The 19,552-nt window shown below is 36.0% G+C and overlaps 4 protein-coding genes across 6 annotated transcripts; 1 reads left to right on the forward strand and 3 right to left on the reverse strand.

Moving 5' to 3' along the window:
- Nucleotides 1–563: 563 nt before the first annotated feature.
- LOC105965132 (Pentatricopeptide repeat (PPR) superfamily protein) lies at nucleotides 564–5,203 on the forward strand. Of its 2 annotated transcripts, none has more exons than XM_088822479.1 (4): nucleotides 564–3,863; nucleotides 4,115–4,232; nucleotides 4,614–4,716; nucleotides 4,899–5,203. In XM_088822479.1, exon 1 carries the CDS (start codon nucleotides 827–829, stop codon nucleotides 3,608–3,610), a length of 2,784 nt encoding a protein of 927 aa, XP_088678605.1. In that variant the 5' UTR covers nucleotides 564–826; the 3' UTR covers nucleotides 3,611–3,863; nucleotides 4,115–4,232; nucleotides 4,614–4,716; nucleotides 4,899–5,203. The 2 variants fall into 2 exon arrangements, with proteins under 2 accessions (XP_088678605.1, XP_088678606.1); XM_088822480.1 differs by having other exon boundaries at nucleotides 650–3,863; nucleotides 4,621–4,716.
- Nucleotides 5,204–5,895: 692 nt separating this feature from the next.
- Nucleotides 5,896–7,652, reverse strand: LOC105965207 (putative UDP-rhamnose:rhamnosyltransferase 1). Its single transcript, XM_012989736.2, has one exon. It carries the CDS (start codon nucleotides 7,437–7,439, stop codon nucleotides 5,991–5,993), a length of 1,449 nt encoding a protein of 482 aa, XP_012845190.2. The 5' UTR covers nucleotides 7,440–7,652; the 3' UTR covers nucleotides 5,896–5,990.
- A 2,766-nt stretch (nucleotides 7,653–10,418) lies between these two features.
- LOC105971084 (putative UDP-rhamnose:rhamnosyltransferase 1) lies at nucleotides 10,419–12,199 on the reverse strand. The gene has a single exon (XM_012995932.2). The coding sequence runs from the start codon at nucleotides 12,013–12,015 to the stop codon at nucleotides 10,576–10,578; it is 1,440 nt and encodes a 479-aa protein (XP_012851386.2). The 5' UTR covers nucleotides 12,016–12,199; the 3' UTR covers nucleotides 10,419–10,575.
- A 2,457-nt stretch (nucleotides 12,200–14,656) lies between these two features.
- LOC105965134 (transcription initiation factor TFIID subunit) lies at nucleotides 14,657–19,058 on the reverse strand. 2 transcript variants are annotated; one of them, XM_088822481.1, is made up of 7 exons: nucleotides 18,728–19,058; nucleotides 17,745–17,851; nucleotides 16,381–17,129; nucleotides 16,133–16,268; nucleotides 15,380–15,539; nucleotides 15,088–15,343; nucleotides 14,657–15,006 (listed from the first exon to the last, which is right to left on the reverse strand). In XM_088822481.1, the coding sequence occupies exons 1-7, from the start codon at nucleotides 19,008–19,010 to the stop codon at nucleotides 14,886–14,888; spliced, it is 1,812 nt and encodes a 603-aa protein (XP_088678607.1). In that variant the 5' UTR covers nucleotides 19,011–19,058; the 3' UTR covers nucleotides 14,657–14,885. The 2 variants fall into 2 exon arrangements, with proteins under 2 accessions (XP_088678607.1, XP_012845108.2); XM_012989654.2 differs by having other exon boundaries at nucleotides 15,088–15,539.
- Nucleotides 19,059–19,552: the final 494 nt, after the last annotated feature.

Below are 19,552 nucleotides of genomic sequence, written 5' to 3' on the forward strand. Positions count from 1 at the left end.
ATGTTTTAATATGTTGTTAATATAATAGGATTAAAATTATTTTATATTTAAAATAATCCGTGCGAGAATTTAAACTAGGGTAAATTACAACCACCCCTGAGGTTTGGTCAATTTACGAAAACAAATTTCTTGTATAGATAATTACATCTACCCCTTCAACTACGATTTTTTCTTACACCTCAACCCTTATGGTGTCAAATTCAACATAATCATGTAGATTTCGTGGAATGTGCTTTAGTTTGAACTCGTTTTGTGTAGAAATACATTTTTTTATGCACCACAATCTGATATATACAAGCCAAAAAACACATATTATGATTATCTTGCTTCAAAATGTGGAGTTCTAATGTGATAAAACGAGTACAAAAGTGATAATATTCCATATAATCTCGAAGATTCCACTAAATTTGAAACCGCAAGGGTGGACGTCCGTGTAAGATGATTTAAAGTTGATGGGTGGTTGTAATTAACCAAACATGAGGGGAATTTTCGTAATTTGACCATACATAAGGGGTAGTTGTAATTTACCCTTTAAACTATTTACTTTTTTATTTTATGAAAACATAAATCGGGCTTCTAATTTCTCCACTTCACCAATACGGGCGGGCGGGCGGGCGGGCGGAGCCCCATATTTCGGCGATCCGACCCAACTAGCAATCCCTACTCTCACAGCAGTACTGTAACAGACAACCAAAACCCTTTTTTTCTCCATTTCCAATTCCAATTCTCCCCCTCTTTTCATTCCTTCCTTCATCATCTTCTTCTTCTTCTTCTTCGATCCATGAATCTCTGCTCCTAATCCACCTACACCAAAAGTAGGTCATTCATGAATGGCGTCTTCCGCTCCTCCGCCGCTGTCCGATTCCTCCCATTCACAATGATACGATCGGCCGCCGCCGCCGCCGCACCGCCGCCGCCACTCCTCTCCTCCGGCCACTCCTCCATTTTCATCCTCTCCCCATTCTCCAAACCACTCTCATTCTCCGTCGCGCCCGAACCCGTTCCCCAACCCGATTCGCCCGCATCGGACCTCTCATCCCAGCTGTTTTCCCTCCTATGCCAGCCCAATTGGCAGAAGCATCCCTCCCTCAGAAAATTGATTCCGACGATATCCCCTTCTCTTTTCTCCTCTTTCCTCCTCCAGCATCCCCATCTCAACCCTCAGATTGCCCTCAATTTCTTCAATTTTCTCACACGCGCCCCCACTTTCAAGCCCAATGTCCAAGCGTTTGCTTCCCTTCTGCGCATTTTGATAAGGAATCAGTCGTTTCGGGATGCGGAGAAAACCCGGATTTTAATGATCAAGTCTTGCCAGATCGAGGAGGATGCCAGCTTCGCATTGAGTTTTCTCCGCAGGATGAATAGTGGTGAAGATTGCGACTTTAAGTTCAGATTTAACCTTAGGTGTTATAACATGCTTCTGATGTCTCTGGCTCGGTTCGTGATGGTCGACGACATGAAATCTGTATACAGGGAGATGTTGGACGATCAGGTGTCGCCGAATATATATACATTTAATACAATGATAAATGCTTTCTGTAAATTGGGTAATGTGAGAGAGGCTGAGTATTATATGAGTATGATTTTGCAGGCTGGTTTGAAACCGGACACTCATACTTTCACATCGTTCATTTTAGGACATTGTAGGAAAAAAGATGTTGACAGTGCAAGTAAAGTTTTCTCGACTATGCCGGAAAAGGGCTGTCGGAGGAATGAAGTTTCGTATAATAATTTGATGCATGGGTTGTGCGAAGCGGGCAAAGTGGACGAAGCGAAAAGTCTTTTCTTGCAAATGAGGGATGATAATTGTTTTCCGAATGTTAGAACCTACACAATTCTGATTGATGCTTTGTGTGGTTCGGCTAGGAGATTGGAGGCTTTGAGCTTGTTTGAGGAGATGATGGAGAAAGGCTGTGCGCCAAATATTCACACTTACACTGTAGTTATTGACGGTACGTGTAAAGATGGTATGCTTGACGAAGCCAGGAAAATATTGAGAGGGATGTTAGATAATAGGTTGGTTCCTAGTATAGTGACATATAATGCTTTGATCAATGGGTATTGTAAGAAGGGAATGGTTGGTTCTGCTTTAGAGATATTCGACATGATGGAGTCGAAACATTGTGTTCCAAATGTGCGTACTTATAATGAGTTGATTTTTGGATTCTGTGAGGTGAAAGAAGTGCATAGGGCGATGGCACTTCTTAGTAAGATGCTACATCAAAAGATTTTTCCGAATCTTGTCACTTTTAACCTTTTAGTATGTGGGCAGTGTAAGTCGGGTGATGTAGATAGTGCTTTTCGCCTGCTTAAGTTAATGGAAGAGAACAATGTAGTTCCTGATCAGTTAACGTATGGTCCTCTCATTGATGCTTTGTGTAAAAAAGGGAGTGTCGATAAGGCGTATGGCATATTTAACTCTCTCAAAGAGAAAGGCTTAAAGGTGAATAAAGTTATGTATACTGCTCTAATTGATGGATACTGCAATGTAGAGAATGTTGACTTTGCCCTTGCTCTGTTTGAAAGAATGCTTACTGAGGACTGCCTTCCCAACTCGTACACTTACAATGTGCTGATAAATGGATTGTGCAAATTGAAAAAATTACCCGAAGCTTTGAAATTGCTTGAAAAGATGTTGGAGGGTGGGATGAAACCGACGATTGTTACTTACTCGATTGTCATTGAGCAAATGTTGAAAGAGTTCGACTTTGAAAGTGCCGATAGAGTTTTGAGTCATATGATTGCTCTGGGACATAAACCTGATGTGTGCACATACACCTCGTTTCTTGTTGCTTATTGCAACCAAGGAATGCTGAAAGAAGCAGAGGATGTAATGGCTAAAATGAAAGAGAAAGGAATCTTGCCAGATTTAATGGCTTACACGGTACTAATTGATGGATATGGGCGTTCGGGATTTTTAAATCTTGCTTTTGATACCTTCAAATCTATGGTTGATGCTGGATGTGAGCCATCTCATTATACGTATTCCGTTTTAATCAAGCATCTCTCACATGAAAAATTAATCAATAGAAATGGTGGATCGATTAATATAGCCGATGTTTGGAAAACTATGGAACACGATACAGCTTTGAAGCTCTTTGAAAAAATGAAAGAATGTGGTTGTGCACCGAATGTAGGCACCTATAATGCACTTATCACCGGACTTTGCAGAGAAGGGCGTATTGAAGAAGGTTGGAAATTGGTTGATCATTTGGAACAACATGGAATATCTCTGAACGGGTATATGTACACCAAATTAATAAATTGTTGCTGCAATATGAAAATGTACGAGGAAGCTTTGGGTTTAATTGATGCGATGCTCAAGCGTGGACTTTTACCTCATTTAGAGTCGTATAAGCTGCTTGTTTGTGGGTTATATGTGAAAGGAAACGGCGAGAAGGCTAAGGAAATATTTTGTAAGCTGCTTCATTGTGGTTACAATTATGATGAGGTGGCATGGAAGGTCTTGATTGATGGTTTGCTGAAGAGGGGCTTTGTGAAGATATGCTCTGAGCTGGTCGGTGTAATGGAGAAGTCTGGTTGCACACTTAATCCTCAAACTCATACAATGTTGATACAGGGGATTCTCGATCAAGAAAAGGGCACGTAGAAGATAATATATTTAATCGTTTTCTCTCGGCTGGTCTAGGAATTAGCAAGACAGTTTCGGTGGTTCTGTCATTGGACCAGACAAATGTCCCCGTCTTTTTGTCAGATTTTCTGCATAATATTCAGATCTGATAATTACCTTATGCCATGAGATCATGCAGTGATTGGGGGTCAAAGAGCTCGACTGGCTGTTGATGTTTATTTCAGTACAGGAAATAACTATAGACTATAGACGGAGATCTTAAAGAAATGAGGCAAGTGATTTTTATCTTCTCTGTTCAATTTTTTTTTTCCTTCTGATTTTTCAGGTTACAAATATACTTATCAGAAATTTCTTTTGTAATATCTATGTTAATCTACATGATTAATGTACGTTAAATATGGGTACGGGTCACAAGTAGTGGACTCTTCGTGCTAAACGAATACAGAGAGGGAGGGAAGTATACGATTTATTCTATTTGTTACAGAAAAATGATGTGAGCATTTGATTCTCTTTGACTTGCAGGGCCAAACATATGCAACTCATATATGCCAGGGGTGCATCCGTCTTTTCGAAATTGCGGATTTAGAGAATTTGGCTGTGCTGCTACATTCTAGATTCGATGTGAAAGCAATGTCACGAGGTAATTACTTCTTTTTGGAATACTTAAGTGCTAATTTTCAAAAGAAAGATCTTACATAGTATTCATTTATCCTGGATCCGGTTTCTGCGTCGTGTCATTTTTTAAGATTTTAGATGGATTGGAGCCCACTTTTTAAAATTCATTCATGTTGCTCTTTTTAATTCTTGAGATTTCTTCGTGGAAAGACGACTTGATTGTTTTTTAAATCTTTACATATCCATTATTTTGCCTTTTATTCTTTCTCGGCTTGTACTTTTGTTTCATATGTTTCATTATGCTGTTGGTTTATCTGCCTCTTTTGCATGCAATCTCTTTGGTTAATGCACAACAATATGAATTACTATCTCTATTTACACGTCTAATTCTTATACACACTATTAGAAAACAGAACGAGCTCTAAGATGAAAATACAGAAAGAGCTCGAAGGCGAAAAGCTTTTTTTAGCAATAATGCAAGAAGATTCGTTCAACCTACATTGACGAGGGTAAGAAATCCAGCTGTCATCTTGTGTATACTGTATGCACAAATTATAGTTGGCTAGTTTTATGGTTTGGTGAAAATCGAAATAGAAAACCAAAACTGGATTAATACCATATTTTTGTAAAATTTAAAATTGAACACAAAACCGATGATGGTTTTTTTTTTGTTTTTTTTAATAATTTGCAGGGATATATTCTGATAAAAAAAAGGCAATCTTTCTGCGACGTAAACTTGGAAAGTGGTGGCAATTGGAAGCCTGGTTATGGAGCTGGCTGCTGAGATGTCGAATTGCTTCTCTCTCCTCTATCAAGTGGTAAATTGTATTCTCTTTTCAGAAGTTGTTAGCAGTAAAATGGTAGATATTTTTATTTTTTATTTTTTTTACAGAAATATAAAGTAAATAATTTTTCGTACACTGTCGCTACTGCGGTGATGAATGCAAAATATACGAAAAAATTCTTTAGTTAAATAAAACATACCACATTGGTAAACATTGTGTAACACTGTCTCTCACCATTTTGTTTCTTTTTACCTGATGTTTGCTTGTGCAAGCAGTTTTATGGTTTATCTCGAGAAACAGCGTTTATCAAGATTCGATTATAAAGTATTATTTTCTAGATTTGATTAGAGACTGATTATGATTTTTTCTTTTGAATTAATTAAGGAAGTTCTACATTGGATAGACTCTAAAATTGAGGTTCTTTATGAATTTTACTAGTTTTTCTCTTTGCATTCTGGTATAATATTTTTGATGTTGGATGCATGCAAATGTTTTCAAATTTATAAGGGTAAGTTACGAACAAACCCTTGAGATATGCCTAAATTACGAAAATTCCCGTATTAAGAAATATAGGAATTCCACATCACCAAATATTGTAGCCATTTTTGTAGCTCTCTCTATACCATAACAAGGGCAATTACGGAGACCCCTGACTTATGGTTAAATTACGAAAACCCCCTCCTGTTTGGGTAATTACATCCACCCCCTCAACTATGTATTATCGTATGAAAATACCACTCTTGAGTTAAATTTAGGGATGTTAAATCGGTAAAAATCGAACCGAAATTTCGGTACGCCAATATTTCATACATTTTACCGAACTAAATATGCGATTTGGTTCGGTAAATAATCGAATTACATAAATTTCATGTAAAAATATTTTAAAGAAGGGGGCGGCTGTAATTACTCAAACAAGAGGAATTTTTTCGTAATTTGACCATATCTTAGAAGGGTGGCTGTGAGTTGCCGAACATAACAATTATCAAACAATGACCAAATTAAGAAACTAATGTGTTTGTAGACATATTTCTATGATGTTCTAGGAACTCAATGAATTTGTCTATATATCGACCGTGTAATTCCGTATCACCAAATATGGCACCAAATTCTTTAGCTCTCTCTCGAAACCTCTTCCCATCATTTTCCAGCATCACGAGCTTCACCGAGTCAGCTACCGAGTTACTTGTGTACGACCCGTTTTCCTCGTTTCTTGGAATTTCGACCCCTACTTGCTTTTCGGCAATAACCCTAGAATTCAAACCTTGGTCAACCAAAAACGGCAAAGTTATCAACGGATGACCAAACATCAATCCTTCAACAATAGAACTCCACCCGCAGTGAGTCAAGAACCCACCCACCGAGTCATGACTCAGTATTTTCAGCTGAGGCACCCAACTCCTCCACACGATCCCTCGACCATTTACCCTCTCCTCAAACCCATCTGGCAACTCGACCGAGTCATCAGACTCGGTCAACCCAGATGGTTTCCTTAGAACCCAAAAGAAAGGGACTCCAGATAACTCGAGCCCATGAGCCAACTCACTGAGTTGATCTTGACTCGGTATCACCTCACTCCCTAACGCCACGTAAACCACCGATCCTTTATTCTGACCGTCGAGCCATTTTTTAATCGAAACCCAAATTTCTCCATCCGAGTCATCTTTATTACCATCTTGTGGTAGTTGAGGTGGCATTAGCCCAAGTGGAAACACGGGCCTACGGTGAAGCTCCTCGAGTAGAGTCAACCAATCCGGTTCGAACTCGTGGCAGTGTCTCGCGAGAATCGCTTCACAGCCAACTATCACTTTTCCGACCCGGTAAATATCCGAATACCCCGAACCGTTCTTCCGACCCGACCCGACCATCCAGTTCGCTTCGAAGCCCCGATAAGCAACCTCAGTCTCGAACTCGACCCACTTTGGCGGAACCATGTAATCTTCACGCTTGGTCCGATAATCCGACCCGCTTATCATGTCTTCGGCTCCAGGCCCGAAAAAGGCCAGAAACCAAGCATTGAATATGAGGAAGAAGGCCCGAGAAATTCCAAGCCGGGCCGCGATTGGAGGAAGCCAGTGTGGAGCGAAATCGCAGATGATCCAATCCGGATCCGAATCCTCCAAGAAACTGGTCAACCCGGATTCGAGCCCGTCGAAGGCTATCTTGAGATAGTCCATTTGTCCGCCATTGATGTCCATTGTTGCCTCTGCGTTTTCCGGGAGCTCGTCGAGTTTTGGGAGTGGGATTTTGACTAATTCAATGGAGGAAGACAAATGCGGAGGCAATTTCGGGAGGCGATCGATGTTTCTTGGAGTGGAAACGAAAGAGATTTTGTGGCCCTTTAGAGCAATGAGTTTGGAGAGTTCGAGGTATGGGATTATGTGTCCGAAAGCTAGCCATGGAAACATTACTATGTGCAGGCTCTTGTGTTCTTCTTTGGCCGCCGCCATTGATGGTTTGGCAAGTTCGGAGAAAAAGTTGATGAGATGATGATATGTTGTGAGGGATTTGGGCTTATTAGTACTTTTTTGTTTATTTTTGGCTATTTATGCAAAGTTTTAGATATTTGAAATATACAAGGTGTCCAATGGAGAAGTGACCACCGACACTGAGGCCAATTTTTTGAATAACAGATATTTTAATTTTATAGTTTTGCCTAAATTTATTTGAGGGTGGAAAAAAAATAAATCACATGTTTAATACTCCTTCCAATCTCGGAAATATACATATCTATTAAACAAAAAATCAAATCGACTGCTTTTAAATGTTTTCAAATGTAAGATATACAACTAAACCTCTTTAAATTAATACAGTCGGAACTAACAAAATTCTATTAATTTTACGAAATATTAAATTATCGAACTAATAATTTAATTTTTTTTTTTACCGAATTTGAACCGAAATAAAATATTATTTAAGCGATGTTATTAATTTATGAAGGTTGTATTACATTACAACAAAGAAAAAACTACATAGTCTTAATTACATACAATAAATTAGTTACCAAGCTTCACCTATCTTCAAGTGGTTGGTAAGAAGTTTGGCAACTGATTGCTAGATGTAGGTAGGTTGGCAGGTAGGTGCAATAAGACTAGCTTGAATTTATTGAAGAACAAAATAACAGTCAATCTCAATGTATTTACTTGGAGATATTAATAATGAATGATACGTTTCACTAATAACTTAAACTTTTAGTTGAGATGTTAATTCAACATATTTGTTTCCTGAATTATTGAAACTAATGTAAAAAACGAGATATGTAAAATAACCATTATAACTCAGGAGTAAGTGTACGTGGCAAGAGAATTCGATATTCGACTTTGGTAGAAGATTGTTTCTCGAGTTTCCACTAGATCGGGTTACAACTTAACATGGAGAAATAACTAGTTGTGAAACGATGAATGGTAGGTGTAGGACAACCCAATTTGAATTAGCAAATTAGACTAAAGTGAGATAACTTGATTCGAAAAGGATAAACATGTCCCATACTTGAAAGTTTCTAATAAAAATATTGAATTATACTTTAATAAATGATCTACTATACATTTGACTTTTAATCACTTTTCATTGAGAAACTCATTTGGTATAAATATATATATATATATATATATATATATATATATATATATATATATATATATATATATATATATATATTGGATGTTTGGTTATCTTTCTAATGAGATTTTCTAGTTTTCAAAATTTTTGATGAAAAAGATAGATGAATTGGTTTTTGTGTAGAAATTGAGAATATGTTAGGATGAAGTGGTAGTTTTAGTTTTATATAGATGTAGAAATGAGAATATATTTGGTTGTGTTGTGTTTTCTCTACGAAAGTAATATAATGATTGATGATGATAATGGTGATTATTATTATTATTATTATTATTATTATTATTATTATTATTATTATTATTATTATTATTATTATTATGATTATTAGTATTAGTATTATTATTATTATGATTATTATTATTATTATTATTATTATGATTATTATTATGATTATTATTATGATTATTATTATTGTTATTATGATTATTATTATGATTATTATTATTGTTATTATTATTATTATTATTATTATTATTATTATTATTATTATTATTATTATTTTTATTATTATTATTATTAATGAGATGTGAGAAAAATTGGAGGAGAGAGAAATATGTTAGTAGGTATAATTGTAGGTTTGAAAAGTGGGAAAAGTATGAATAGTGTATTTCTATTGGAGAAAATTTTAAGAAAAGTAGGAATTTCCAAGTGAAAATTATAAACAAACATAATCCCGTAATCCCGATTTTATGTATAGTATAAAAGTTGGAAAGTGGTTTGAAAACGAAAACAAACATCCATAATATTTTTTGATTTTGTTTTCATTTTTTCTGCCTTGGGCCAATCGGACTTGTCCAAATAGTGTTAAAAATAAGATTGTGCATTGGAGGTGTTATCGACCCGCCAACCTACTATTGAACTATTTTTCATGGCTGATAAACGATTACTAATCGATCCATAGAGTTAGATCGACAAGTTTAACCAGCCGATAACCGACTTTTTTAATAATAACATTTTATTATAAATATATAAATGTTAATTTAATAAAATTATGATAGCATGGTTTTACTGAAAATCAAAACTAAAAAATTAAAATAATATATAAAAGAAGTCAAAATTCAAAAGCTTAAAATTCAATGTTATAGATATGGTCGTGCTATTTTCTTTTATAATTGATTAATTTCTATTCGTCTTCATATATTTACTTATAATAGCAATTTAGTAGAAACTCTTAAGGTAATTAAGGCTTTTGCAAGAGAAGGTTTCTACCGATAATTTGAATGTCTTTTGAAAATATTTTAAACAAGTTAATAGAATATTGATTCGACCTAAATGGTTCGAACAAAGAAATGAGAATATATAATGGATTGGGGAACTGTTTAAGGAAGGCCTGAAGAGAAAAGCCCAAGTCAAGCCAAAACGACCTGTAAAAAAAGAGTACCGGAAGGAGTTTTCCGGCGTTAACACTTCGATTAGCAAGTCAGTTGGGTATTCGAAGATAGGAAGAAAAATATGACAATGAAAAGTCCGTCTTTTCTTATACCTCAAGACTCCTATGATGGAGCTAGTGGCAGCCTCGTGGGCGTTTGGGCCTAAAGAAAAATTCTTAGCGCAATCGTGCCCGGATCAAATGTCATATTATCTTTGTGAATCTTTTATATTTTTTAAAATTATTAGATGATCAGTAATACCAATGAAACAATCTTTTTTCCAGCCGACAAAGTCCCAATGGCCAAGCCATAATAGTTTTCATTATTCAGCAAATTGATCGATAGGTAAGTTGGATCGGGTCGGGTCGACAATTGTCTGATAACCCGACCCATGCCAAGCCGAGTTAAAAGGATAGGCAAGTCGGGTTAGCAAATAACACAGGCTTTGCTAGGTAGATAGATACATTAAAAAAAAACATACATACAATACCTTATAATTATTCATAGATAGTATGCTCTTTCATGCGAGGCTCTCCAAACAAATTCGCATGACGAACATATACATCAACATGCCATAGTAATAAACTAAGCAATTAACGAACTAATCCGTCGACGACAAACTCTTATGATTTTCGAGAAACTCGATGAACTTGTCCATGTATCTACCATGGAGATCAACATCACCAAATATTTCAGCCATTTCTTTAGCCCTCTCACTAAACCTTTTCCCTTCATTTTCAAGCATCACGAGTTTCACCGAGTCGGCGACCGAGTCTCTCGTGTAGGATCCGTCCTCCTCGTTTCTCGGTATTTCCACCCCTACTCCCTTTTCCGCAACAACCCTAGAATTCAAACCTTGGTCAACCAAAAACGGCAATGTCAGTAAAGGAAGACCTAACATAAGTCCCTCCACAATAGAACTCCAACCGCAATGAGTCAAGAATCCACCCACCGAGTCATGACTCAGTATCCTCAGCTGAGGCACCCAACTCCTCCACACGATCCCTCTACCCTTAACCCTCTCCTCAAACCCATCTGGCAACTCGACCGAGTCATCAGACTCGGTGGTCGACCCAGATGGTTTCCTTAGAACCCAAAAGAAAGGGACCCCGGATAACTCGAGTCCATAAGCCAACTCACTTAGTTGATCTTGACTCGGCGTCACCTCACTCCCTAACGCCACATAAACCACCGATCCTTTATTTTGCTCGTCGAGCCACATTCGAATCGAAACCCATATTTCTTCACCCGATTCATCTTTGCTATCTGGCAATACTTGAGGTGGCATTAACCCGAGCGGAACAATAGGGCTATGGTAAAGCTCCTCGAGTAGGGCTAACCACTGCGGTTCAAATTCACAGCAGTGTCTCACAAGAATCGCTTCCGACCCGTCGATAACTTTACCGCTACGGTAGATATCCGAGACACCCGAATCGTTCTTCTGACCCGTCCCGACCATCCAATTAGCTTCGTAGCGCCGGTAAGCCACTTTAGTGTCGAACTTGACCCATTTGGGGGGAACCATGAAATCTTCGGGTTTGGTTCGGTAATCCGACCCGCTAATCATCGCGTCGGCCGGCCCGAAGAAGGCTAGGAACCAAGCGTTGATTATAAGAAAAAAAGCCCGGGAAACACCGAGTCGGGCCGCGATTGGTGGCAGCCAGTGTGGAGCGAAATCGTAGATGATCCAGTCAGGATCCGAATCCTCCAGGAAACGGGTCAGCCCGGATTCGAGCCCGTCGAAGGCTTTCTTGAGAAAGTCCATTTGTCCGCCATTGATGTCCATTGTTGCCTCTGCGTTTTCAGGGAGTTCGTCGAGTTTTGGGAGTGGGAGTTTGACTAAGTCAATGGAGGAAGCGAAAATTGGAGGGATTTTAGGGAGGCGGTCGATATTTCTTGGGGTTGAAATGAAAGAGATTTTGTGGCCCTTTAGAGCAATGAGTTTGGAGAGTTCGAGGTATGGGATTATGTGTCCGAAAGCTAGCCATGGAAACATTACTATGTGCAGGCTGCGCTTCTGTTCTTCTTTGGCGGCCGCCATTGATGGATAAGAAGAAAAGCTTGAACGAGGAAGATGATGAAGTGTTATGATTAAATTTAGTGGTTCTGAGTCCAGCGTTTATATAATGAAGTTATTGCATCAATTAAAGATTATGACAGGCTGTGGTGTAGAGAGAGAGAGAGAGTTAGAGAGAGAAAGAAACGTGAAAATATGTAAATTAGGGAATAAGCTTTTAATTGTGGGAAACTAGAAAAATATTAAATTATAACTTTCGAGGGGACAGTCGGTCCTACGAAATCAGATGCTTAATGAATGAAATAGTAATTTATTATGGGTTAAATTACAACCACACCCCTGAGGTATGGTCAAATTACGAAAAAACTTCTCATGTTTAGGTAATTACATTTATCCCTCAACTATGAATCTTCTTACACCTCCACCCTTATGGTGTCAAATTCCACATAATCATCTGGATTCCGTGGAATGTGCTCTAGTTTCTACTCGTTTTCTGCAAAAATACAGTTTTTGATACATACAAGCCAAAAAAACATATCTTATGATCATCTTGCTTTAAAATATGGAGTTGGATATTAGAGTATATTATATTATTAGATATTATAGAATATTAGGATTATATTATGATTCGATTACCTAGATTAGTTAGGATTTAGTTACCTAGTGAAACTATATTACCTCGTATTATTTCTCTATATATATTCCATGTAAATCAACCCATAAACATAATGGGGGTTTCTCTTACGTATTATTATTTCTCTCTTCTTCTCCAATTCTATTCTTCAATAGCCGAATTGGATAAAATGGGTCCAAAATTGAGAATATTACATATAACTAGAAGATTACACTAAATTTGAAACCGCAAAAAGGACATGTAAGAAGATTTATAGTTGAGGGGTGGTTGTAATTACTCAAACATGAGGGGTGTTTTGTAATTTGACCATACATCAGGTGTGGTTGTAATTTACCATTTATTTTATTTTATATATATAACATATATATATATATATATATATATATATATATATATATATATATATATATATATATATATATATATATATATATATATATATATATATATATATATATATATATATATATATAATAAAAATTAAAAAATATACATCTGCACACAATATTGTACATGCTTACAATAATTATGAATTCAGCGCCACCTGACCAATTACAGCAGCATTCTTGTCTTTTTTAATGAACAAACAAAATGGTTTTATTAAAAAAAAAATGATTAAAACAACGTTTTTTTACTATTCAATTGAAAACAAAAAATCAAAATCATTTTTTTTGAAATTGGAAGACATGTTATTTCAGAATATATTTTCAGTAATATATTTGAAATGATTTGATGTCATGTGTGTTTTGATATATTGTGTGTGTAAAATAAAAGTACGTTTGATTTACATTTCAATTAAAAATGAGTTAATGTGTGTGATGAAAATATATTTTATTTACTATAAAAATAAAATATAAATAATTATAAAAAAAAAATGGTTTCAATTAAAAATGTGTTAATGTGTGTGATGAAAATATGTTTTATTTACTATAAAAATAAAATATAAATAATTATAAAAAAAAAAAAAATGGTTGAACTGATGCAAGCGTGACCGAGTAACTTGTCCGGAGTGCAGTCCGGTTTTCAAAACATGTATGTATTTTTTTTGCAGAACGGAAGAAAATAAATTTGCTAAATATACTTCATACACGTTCAAACTATGCCCTAGACATTGGATTCTCTCTAAACTTTAACATTATCAAATAGACCCCAACTTGTAGAAATTGCGTCAAATACCTCCAAATATATTAAAAGTTAAAACCATCATAAAACCCTTCTGCGTAACATTAGTTTATTTAATACAATGAACATCTTGATTAAAATCGAATTATTTTCGACAATTTTAAGGAATAATTGAAGTTAGATAATTTGCATTTGATATTGTCATGTTTGATGTTTCGTATCGCTAACTAATGTGTAACTTCTATAGTGAATATATGTACATTGTGCTACTATTTAGTTGACATAGTTGACGTCTTCGTCGTAAGTTATATCTAGAGCGTGAAGGAAAAATTAGTCGAGTCGACTCATTTAGATCACTTCGTCAATGGATATCTAAGAACCAAAGAAAATGAAAATTAGCTGAGTCGACTCATATATATAATATTTAAAAATGAAAATAGAACCAAAGAATTAGCTCAAGTTGCCCTCAATATTTATTGTAATGGAACCCATTCCCACATCAAGTTGGCTCTTAAATTCATTGACACGTCATTATCGAATTTAAACCTTTAGATATTTTGAGAGGCTTGGCTTCATATGAATAAATAGTAAAAGGCTAACATTTTTACCAGTAGTAAAAGTAAGTGATATTTGAAATTTGATTTTGAAAATTATTAATAAGAATGATATAAATAGTTCCTAGAAAAATAAATATTACTTCGAACTCTTTATTGTTCGGCAAGCGCAGAAAATTTCATTGCTTCATAAATATATAAGTTGATGTGTTTGCAAAAATAAAGTTTTTTCAGCTTATTTTTGTAAAATAACTCTGAATATTCTTAAAGGAATTTAGAAAGAAAAATAAATAAATAATATTCAATGCAACTTTAAGCAGAGACAATTTTGGGATTATAGCTTAAAACGGGCTTATTTGAAAAGCAAAAACTGCATTCGCAAACATATTAGCCAAAAAAATTGTAATGTAAACATCTCTCGAAACATTCATCTACAGAAAATGTATCTATCGTGCACGAACATATAAAAGCATACCAAAATTAATAAATATGTACTATGAAGGGATTGCATTCAATAACTCGATTTCAGACTGTTGGCACAAGGAGTATACCTATTTAGATTTTTTTATACATACAGATACGCGCTACTTTTGAGGAGAGAGTAGCTTATTTTCCTCCGAATCGTGCTTAATTGAAGAATCCCCACCCATCAGCTCCTGAAAGCCTTCAACCTTTACAGGTGGTGCTCTCGGCATACTCATGCTCCTGCGCCAAAAAATAAATAAATAAAACACATAACTCAAAAAAAAATTAAAAAAAAATAAGGGTCGAAAATAATAATCTTACGGAGATAGAATTTGTGGGATTTGAAGAGAAGTCATTGGCCTAAACACGTTGTTGTTGTTGTTGTTGTTGGCTTGAACCTGTTGAGCTAGTTGTTGTTGAGCTAGCTGTTGTTCTTGTTGGTGGCGAATCTGTAATAACTGAGGATGTCTGGAATTTACTGCGGCAAATGCATTTGCATCGAGCGGAAATTCGGACGGATTTTCCATCTTCACTTGCACTAAAGGCCTGTTGTCCTTATCGATCATGTTCGTGTTCGTGTTCATGTTCATGTTCACGTTCGTGTTCGTGTTCATGTTCATGTTCATGTTCACGTTCGTGTTCATGCCTGGACGAGGTGCTGGCTGTTGTTGTCTCCTTCTCATTCTCTCCCACTGCTGCTGCTGTTGTTGAAAGGCTAAATACTGGGCATTGTTCATTTGCTGCTGCATTTGTGGATTTATTTGCCTCGGAATCTGTGAAATATGACCGAGTAGTAAATTAACGAAAAATTGCGTGTGTTGAAATATCAGAAACGCTTAAAAGAGCAAATAAGTCATTTTCAAATAAGTCTATTGTTAAGGCTGCATTTCGGGGCCTCGTTTCTGAATGTTGATGGGGTTTGATAAGATTGATGATTGAATTGGTTAGGATTGCATTGTCCATGATAATATATATTGTGTTTGGGATTATGCAATAGTTTTATTAGGTACTATCATTCATAGGATTGTGAAATAATAGGGGCGGAGTTTAAGTATCCTTGTTCATATGCTTAATTAAAAACCAGGACTTTTTTTTTTGTTTCTTATCATGAACTTGAAACCTAACCACCAAATATTTGACAAACCTTGATTATGTTGTCTATCAAGTCTTTATCCTAATTCACAAACGAGGGCCAAGAGTATTAGTTTAAACTCAAAGTTTCGTGTGAACTCCAAAACACATATAGAACGACTGTAGAGCAAGAAAATGGAAGAAATGCTATATATATATATATATATATATATATATATATATATATATATATATATATATATATATATATATATATATATATATATATATATACCTGCTGCGACGGCAGAATGGAAGGCTGCTGCTGCATTTGCAGTTGTGCTTGGATAGCCTGTACTTGCTGCTGATTTGGTTGTACACCATTCTTGGTGTTATCCTTTATAATTTGGACTAGAGCCCCCATGTTATTACTGGGAAAAAAGGCAGAAACATATTCAATATCCAATGTTAGAGTTCAAATTATATTCACAAATCGGTAAAGACCAACAAATAAAAACATTTCCAGAGAGTTGCATCACTGACCTATAACCAGCAGTTTGAAGGAACATCTTCACTAACTCATTAGCCGAACACTGCTTTCGGTAACTATCAGAGAGGAGCTTCAACGTGCGCCCCAATTTACCGATATGACAGCTCAAAAGCTGCGGCAGAACTTCTAAAGACGAGTCTGAACAAGATTCAAACCCCACATTCGTTAGCAAACGTGCCACCACTTTCTTCGAGATCTGTGTGGCTTGTTCTTCACCACGAATTCTCATGCTTCCACTCCTTCCACGAGTTTGTTCCATGTTCAGAAACTCAGGCCTTATACCAAGCCTTTCAATCATTATAGGACTGATCATTGTACTCTTTGTCATGATCTGAGGTAAATTGTCCAAAACCCCATTAAATTGTAGTTTCTGATGGTTTGCGAGTCCGCTTGTTTGCAGCACTGCACTATCGGGAACACAGTTTAAAGTAAACATTGTTTCGGGGAAAAGGGGTATATCGTCAAGCTCGGACAATGAGTTCGGCCGCAAATTTGAAGTGTTGTCCACAAAAGCTACTCTCCTTCTTTTGTGATTTTCGAGGACTCGAAGATAAGTAGACATCTGTTCGGGTGTCCGTTTTTCTGATTCTCTATCTCCAAAAATCAATCTATAAGATTTGCTGGCTCTATATTTCTCAAAGAACTGACTGTACCATGTTTCGGGTAATTCTTCCAGCTTATCCTTATCCATTTCCATTTCATTAAATCTTGATCCAACACCAACGGATGTTTTGGAGTAGCCCTGTAAATTATAAATTAAACAGCCATTTGTTATGACAGTTTTATATATAAAGTTTAGAAGAGAGGTATTGACCTTCAGTAGAAATCAAGTTTACTAGGTTAATGAAATGGAAAATTATTCATTAACAAGACGGAAACTCATTCTATGTAGCTCATCTAGCAGAAGCTTTCAATTTAATCTCAGAGCATTAGTCCACTCAATTTGTTGCCGTAAAACATGATCATATATGTATATGTAAACTACCATATATCAAGTTGCCATACAGATAAGCAGAAATTCTTGTGCATTGAACACTAATAAATGTAACGTGATATTTATTCGACAAAACAATTGAGAGAACAACCCGTTTTGAAAAAGTTTAGCAGGGCAACAGTCCTTAAAAAACTTCAAGGTGCGTTCGCTGTTAAAAGTTTTCTAAGAAGGAATTGAATTTCCTGCACTAAAGAAATAGGTGAGTTGGCTAATTGCATCTAAGTTTCTCTACCCCCATGTTTTAGTTTTTCTTTTATCCTGTTAGTTTCTCTTATCTCACTACAGAAGAAGTATCAGAATACAAAATCTTCGTAAGCGATAGATCAGGTTGAAATATAAGTTTATAAAATGAGATTTAAAAACCTTTGACGACGTAGTATTTGAAGCAGCTAGGCCTGGTTGGCGTTGGTCGACATCCTTTGCACCATCTTCGAAAGTGAAATAGACATCATCTCCGTGCAATTCCAGATCTGGACCGATTTTCATAATATGCACACAATAGAATAAGATAAACAAGATTATTTATAAACTGAAAATTATAGAAAGGACAGATATGAAAATAGAGATTACTCGATATATGCATATCAATACTTACTCTAAAGATGGAAAATTTGACCGTTATTAGAAATAGAGAAAAGAAAAAGACGACAAAGACGACGCCTTATCCAAAAAACGTAAGTTTATTAACTTATAGGAACTACGAATATCAAGAAAGGATCGTACATATAAATACATAATAAATGGAACAAGATAAACGTAGAGGCTTAGTATATTGGGCAATCCTACCCCAACAGTACAAATGTACAGCATAACGCAAGAAGCGCTACCCCTAAGAATCAACAACACATCAAACGATAGGGAAAAATTAAACATTCATGCGAGTTCCGAAAACAAGAAACCGAAAACACCGACGCGCCATTAAATTGTAATAGTGTATATAACTAAAATATTTCGTGTAATTATTTTACACGTCGATTTAGTACAAAAATCAATTCAGCTTGGAAGGGTAAAATATTGCTTTTGAGCATTCAAATCAACCTACAATAAGAGGACATAGATTAAACTAAACCAGACTACCATTACATAATGTAATACCCACTAAACTAAGAAGCAAAAGCCAACCAAAGATCAAATTAAAACCCCCAAAAAAAAATTGAAATTTGGGAGGTTAAGTAAAATTGAAAACAAAATACAAATTTGAAAAATTAACACCACGATCACATGCCCAAAACTCGAAAACCCTAATTTCTTCTCAAAATCGAATTCCAATTCAGCAAGCACAATCAACGATTGCCGAAAACATACAGAAAAACTGAAAGAGAAAAAAACAAAATTAAATTACTTACAATTAGGATTGAGCTTAGAAACTGGGGCGGGGGGAGGCGATTGGGTGAAGAGAGAAACGGAAGCTTTATCGAAGAGGAGAGCGCGTGCGCGTAGCTGGAGATAGATCTGATCCTTAGTTTTGGATTTGTCTGCACGCATGAAGTCGTCCCATTTTTCTGGGGACGCGAGGGAATTAATGAAGGCGGAGTAATGGGCGTCGCCGAGCCACGGCCGCCACACGCCGTGGCTCTCCAGCTTCCGCGCCAACTCGAATCCCCGGCCGTCGTCTCCCAGTAACGCCATTTTTTAAGGGGTTCAGTAAAATCTCTGTTGAATTTCTTTTTTTTTTTTGGGCAAATTACCAAAACCCCCCTGAGGTAAGCCTAAATAACGAAAATCCCCCCCATGTTCTCGTAATTACGAAAACCCCCCTGAGGTATGCAGACGTCTTACAAATCGCTCTAACGGTGTTAGACTCGATAGAATCTTTTTGATTCTCCCGAATATTCCTCCGATAATACCAATTTTGCCCTTGTACACGAAATTAACCTTAGGGGGGTAATTGTAAGCATTTTATTTAATGAGGGGTCATTATGAATGTACAAAATACTTATTTTTCTTAAATTCAACCCAACTATAATCAATCATTATGAATGTACAATGTATTTTTATTGGATTAAAAAAAATCAATGAATGAGATTTCAAAATTTAATTATTTTTTAGATATAAAATTAAATATTTTACAATTCGAGAAATACAACCATGCATCATTCAAGCTAAAAGCATAAATCCGTATGAATACTCCTCTGGATAAATAAAATCAATTAAAATATATAAATAAAAAA

Source organism: Erythranthe guttata, chromosome 8 (genome assembly GCF_056151865.1).
Source record: "Erythranthe guttata isolate IM_541 chromosome 8, IM_541, whole genome shotgun sequence".
NCBI classification, from domain to species: domain Eukaryota; kingdom Viridiplantae; phylum Streptophyta; class Magnoliopsida; order Lamiales; family Phrymaceae; genus Erythranthe; species Erythranthe guttata.

What these genes read in the sequence shown, in the direction of transcription:
- LOC105965132 (XM_088822479.1), top strand. Translation starts at nt 827, where the DNA reads ATGAATGGCGTCTTCCGCTCCTCCGCCGCTGTCCGATTCCTCCCATTC.
- LOC105965207 (XM_012989736.2), bottom strand. Translation starts at nt 7,439, where the DNA reads ATGGCGGCGGCCAAAGAAGAACACAAGAGCCTGCACATAGTAATGTTT.
- LOC105971084 (XM_012995932.2), bottom strand. Translation starts at nt 12,015, where the DNA reads ATGGCGGCCGCCAAAGAAGAACAGAAGCGCAGCCTGCACATAGTAATG.
- LOC105965134 (XM_012989654.2), bottom strand. Translation starts at nt 19,010, where the DNA reads ATGGCGTTACTGGGAGACGACGGCCGGGGATTCGAGTTGGCGCGGAAG. An exon ending in CAAATACTACGTCGTCAAAG is followed by an intron (nt 17,130 to 17,744) that starts GTTTTTAAATCT and finishes TATAATTTACAG; the next exon opens with GGCTACTCCAAAACATCCGT. An exon ending in ATCCCACAAATTCTATCTCC is followed by an intron (nt 15,007 to 15,087) that starts GTAAGATTATTA and finishes TTTTTGGCGCAG; the next exon opens with GAGCATGAGTATGCCGAGAG.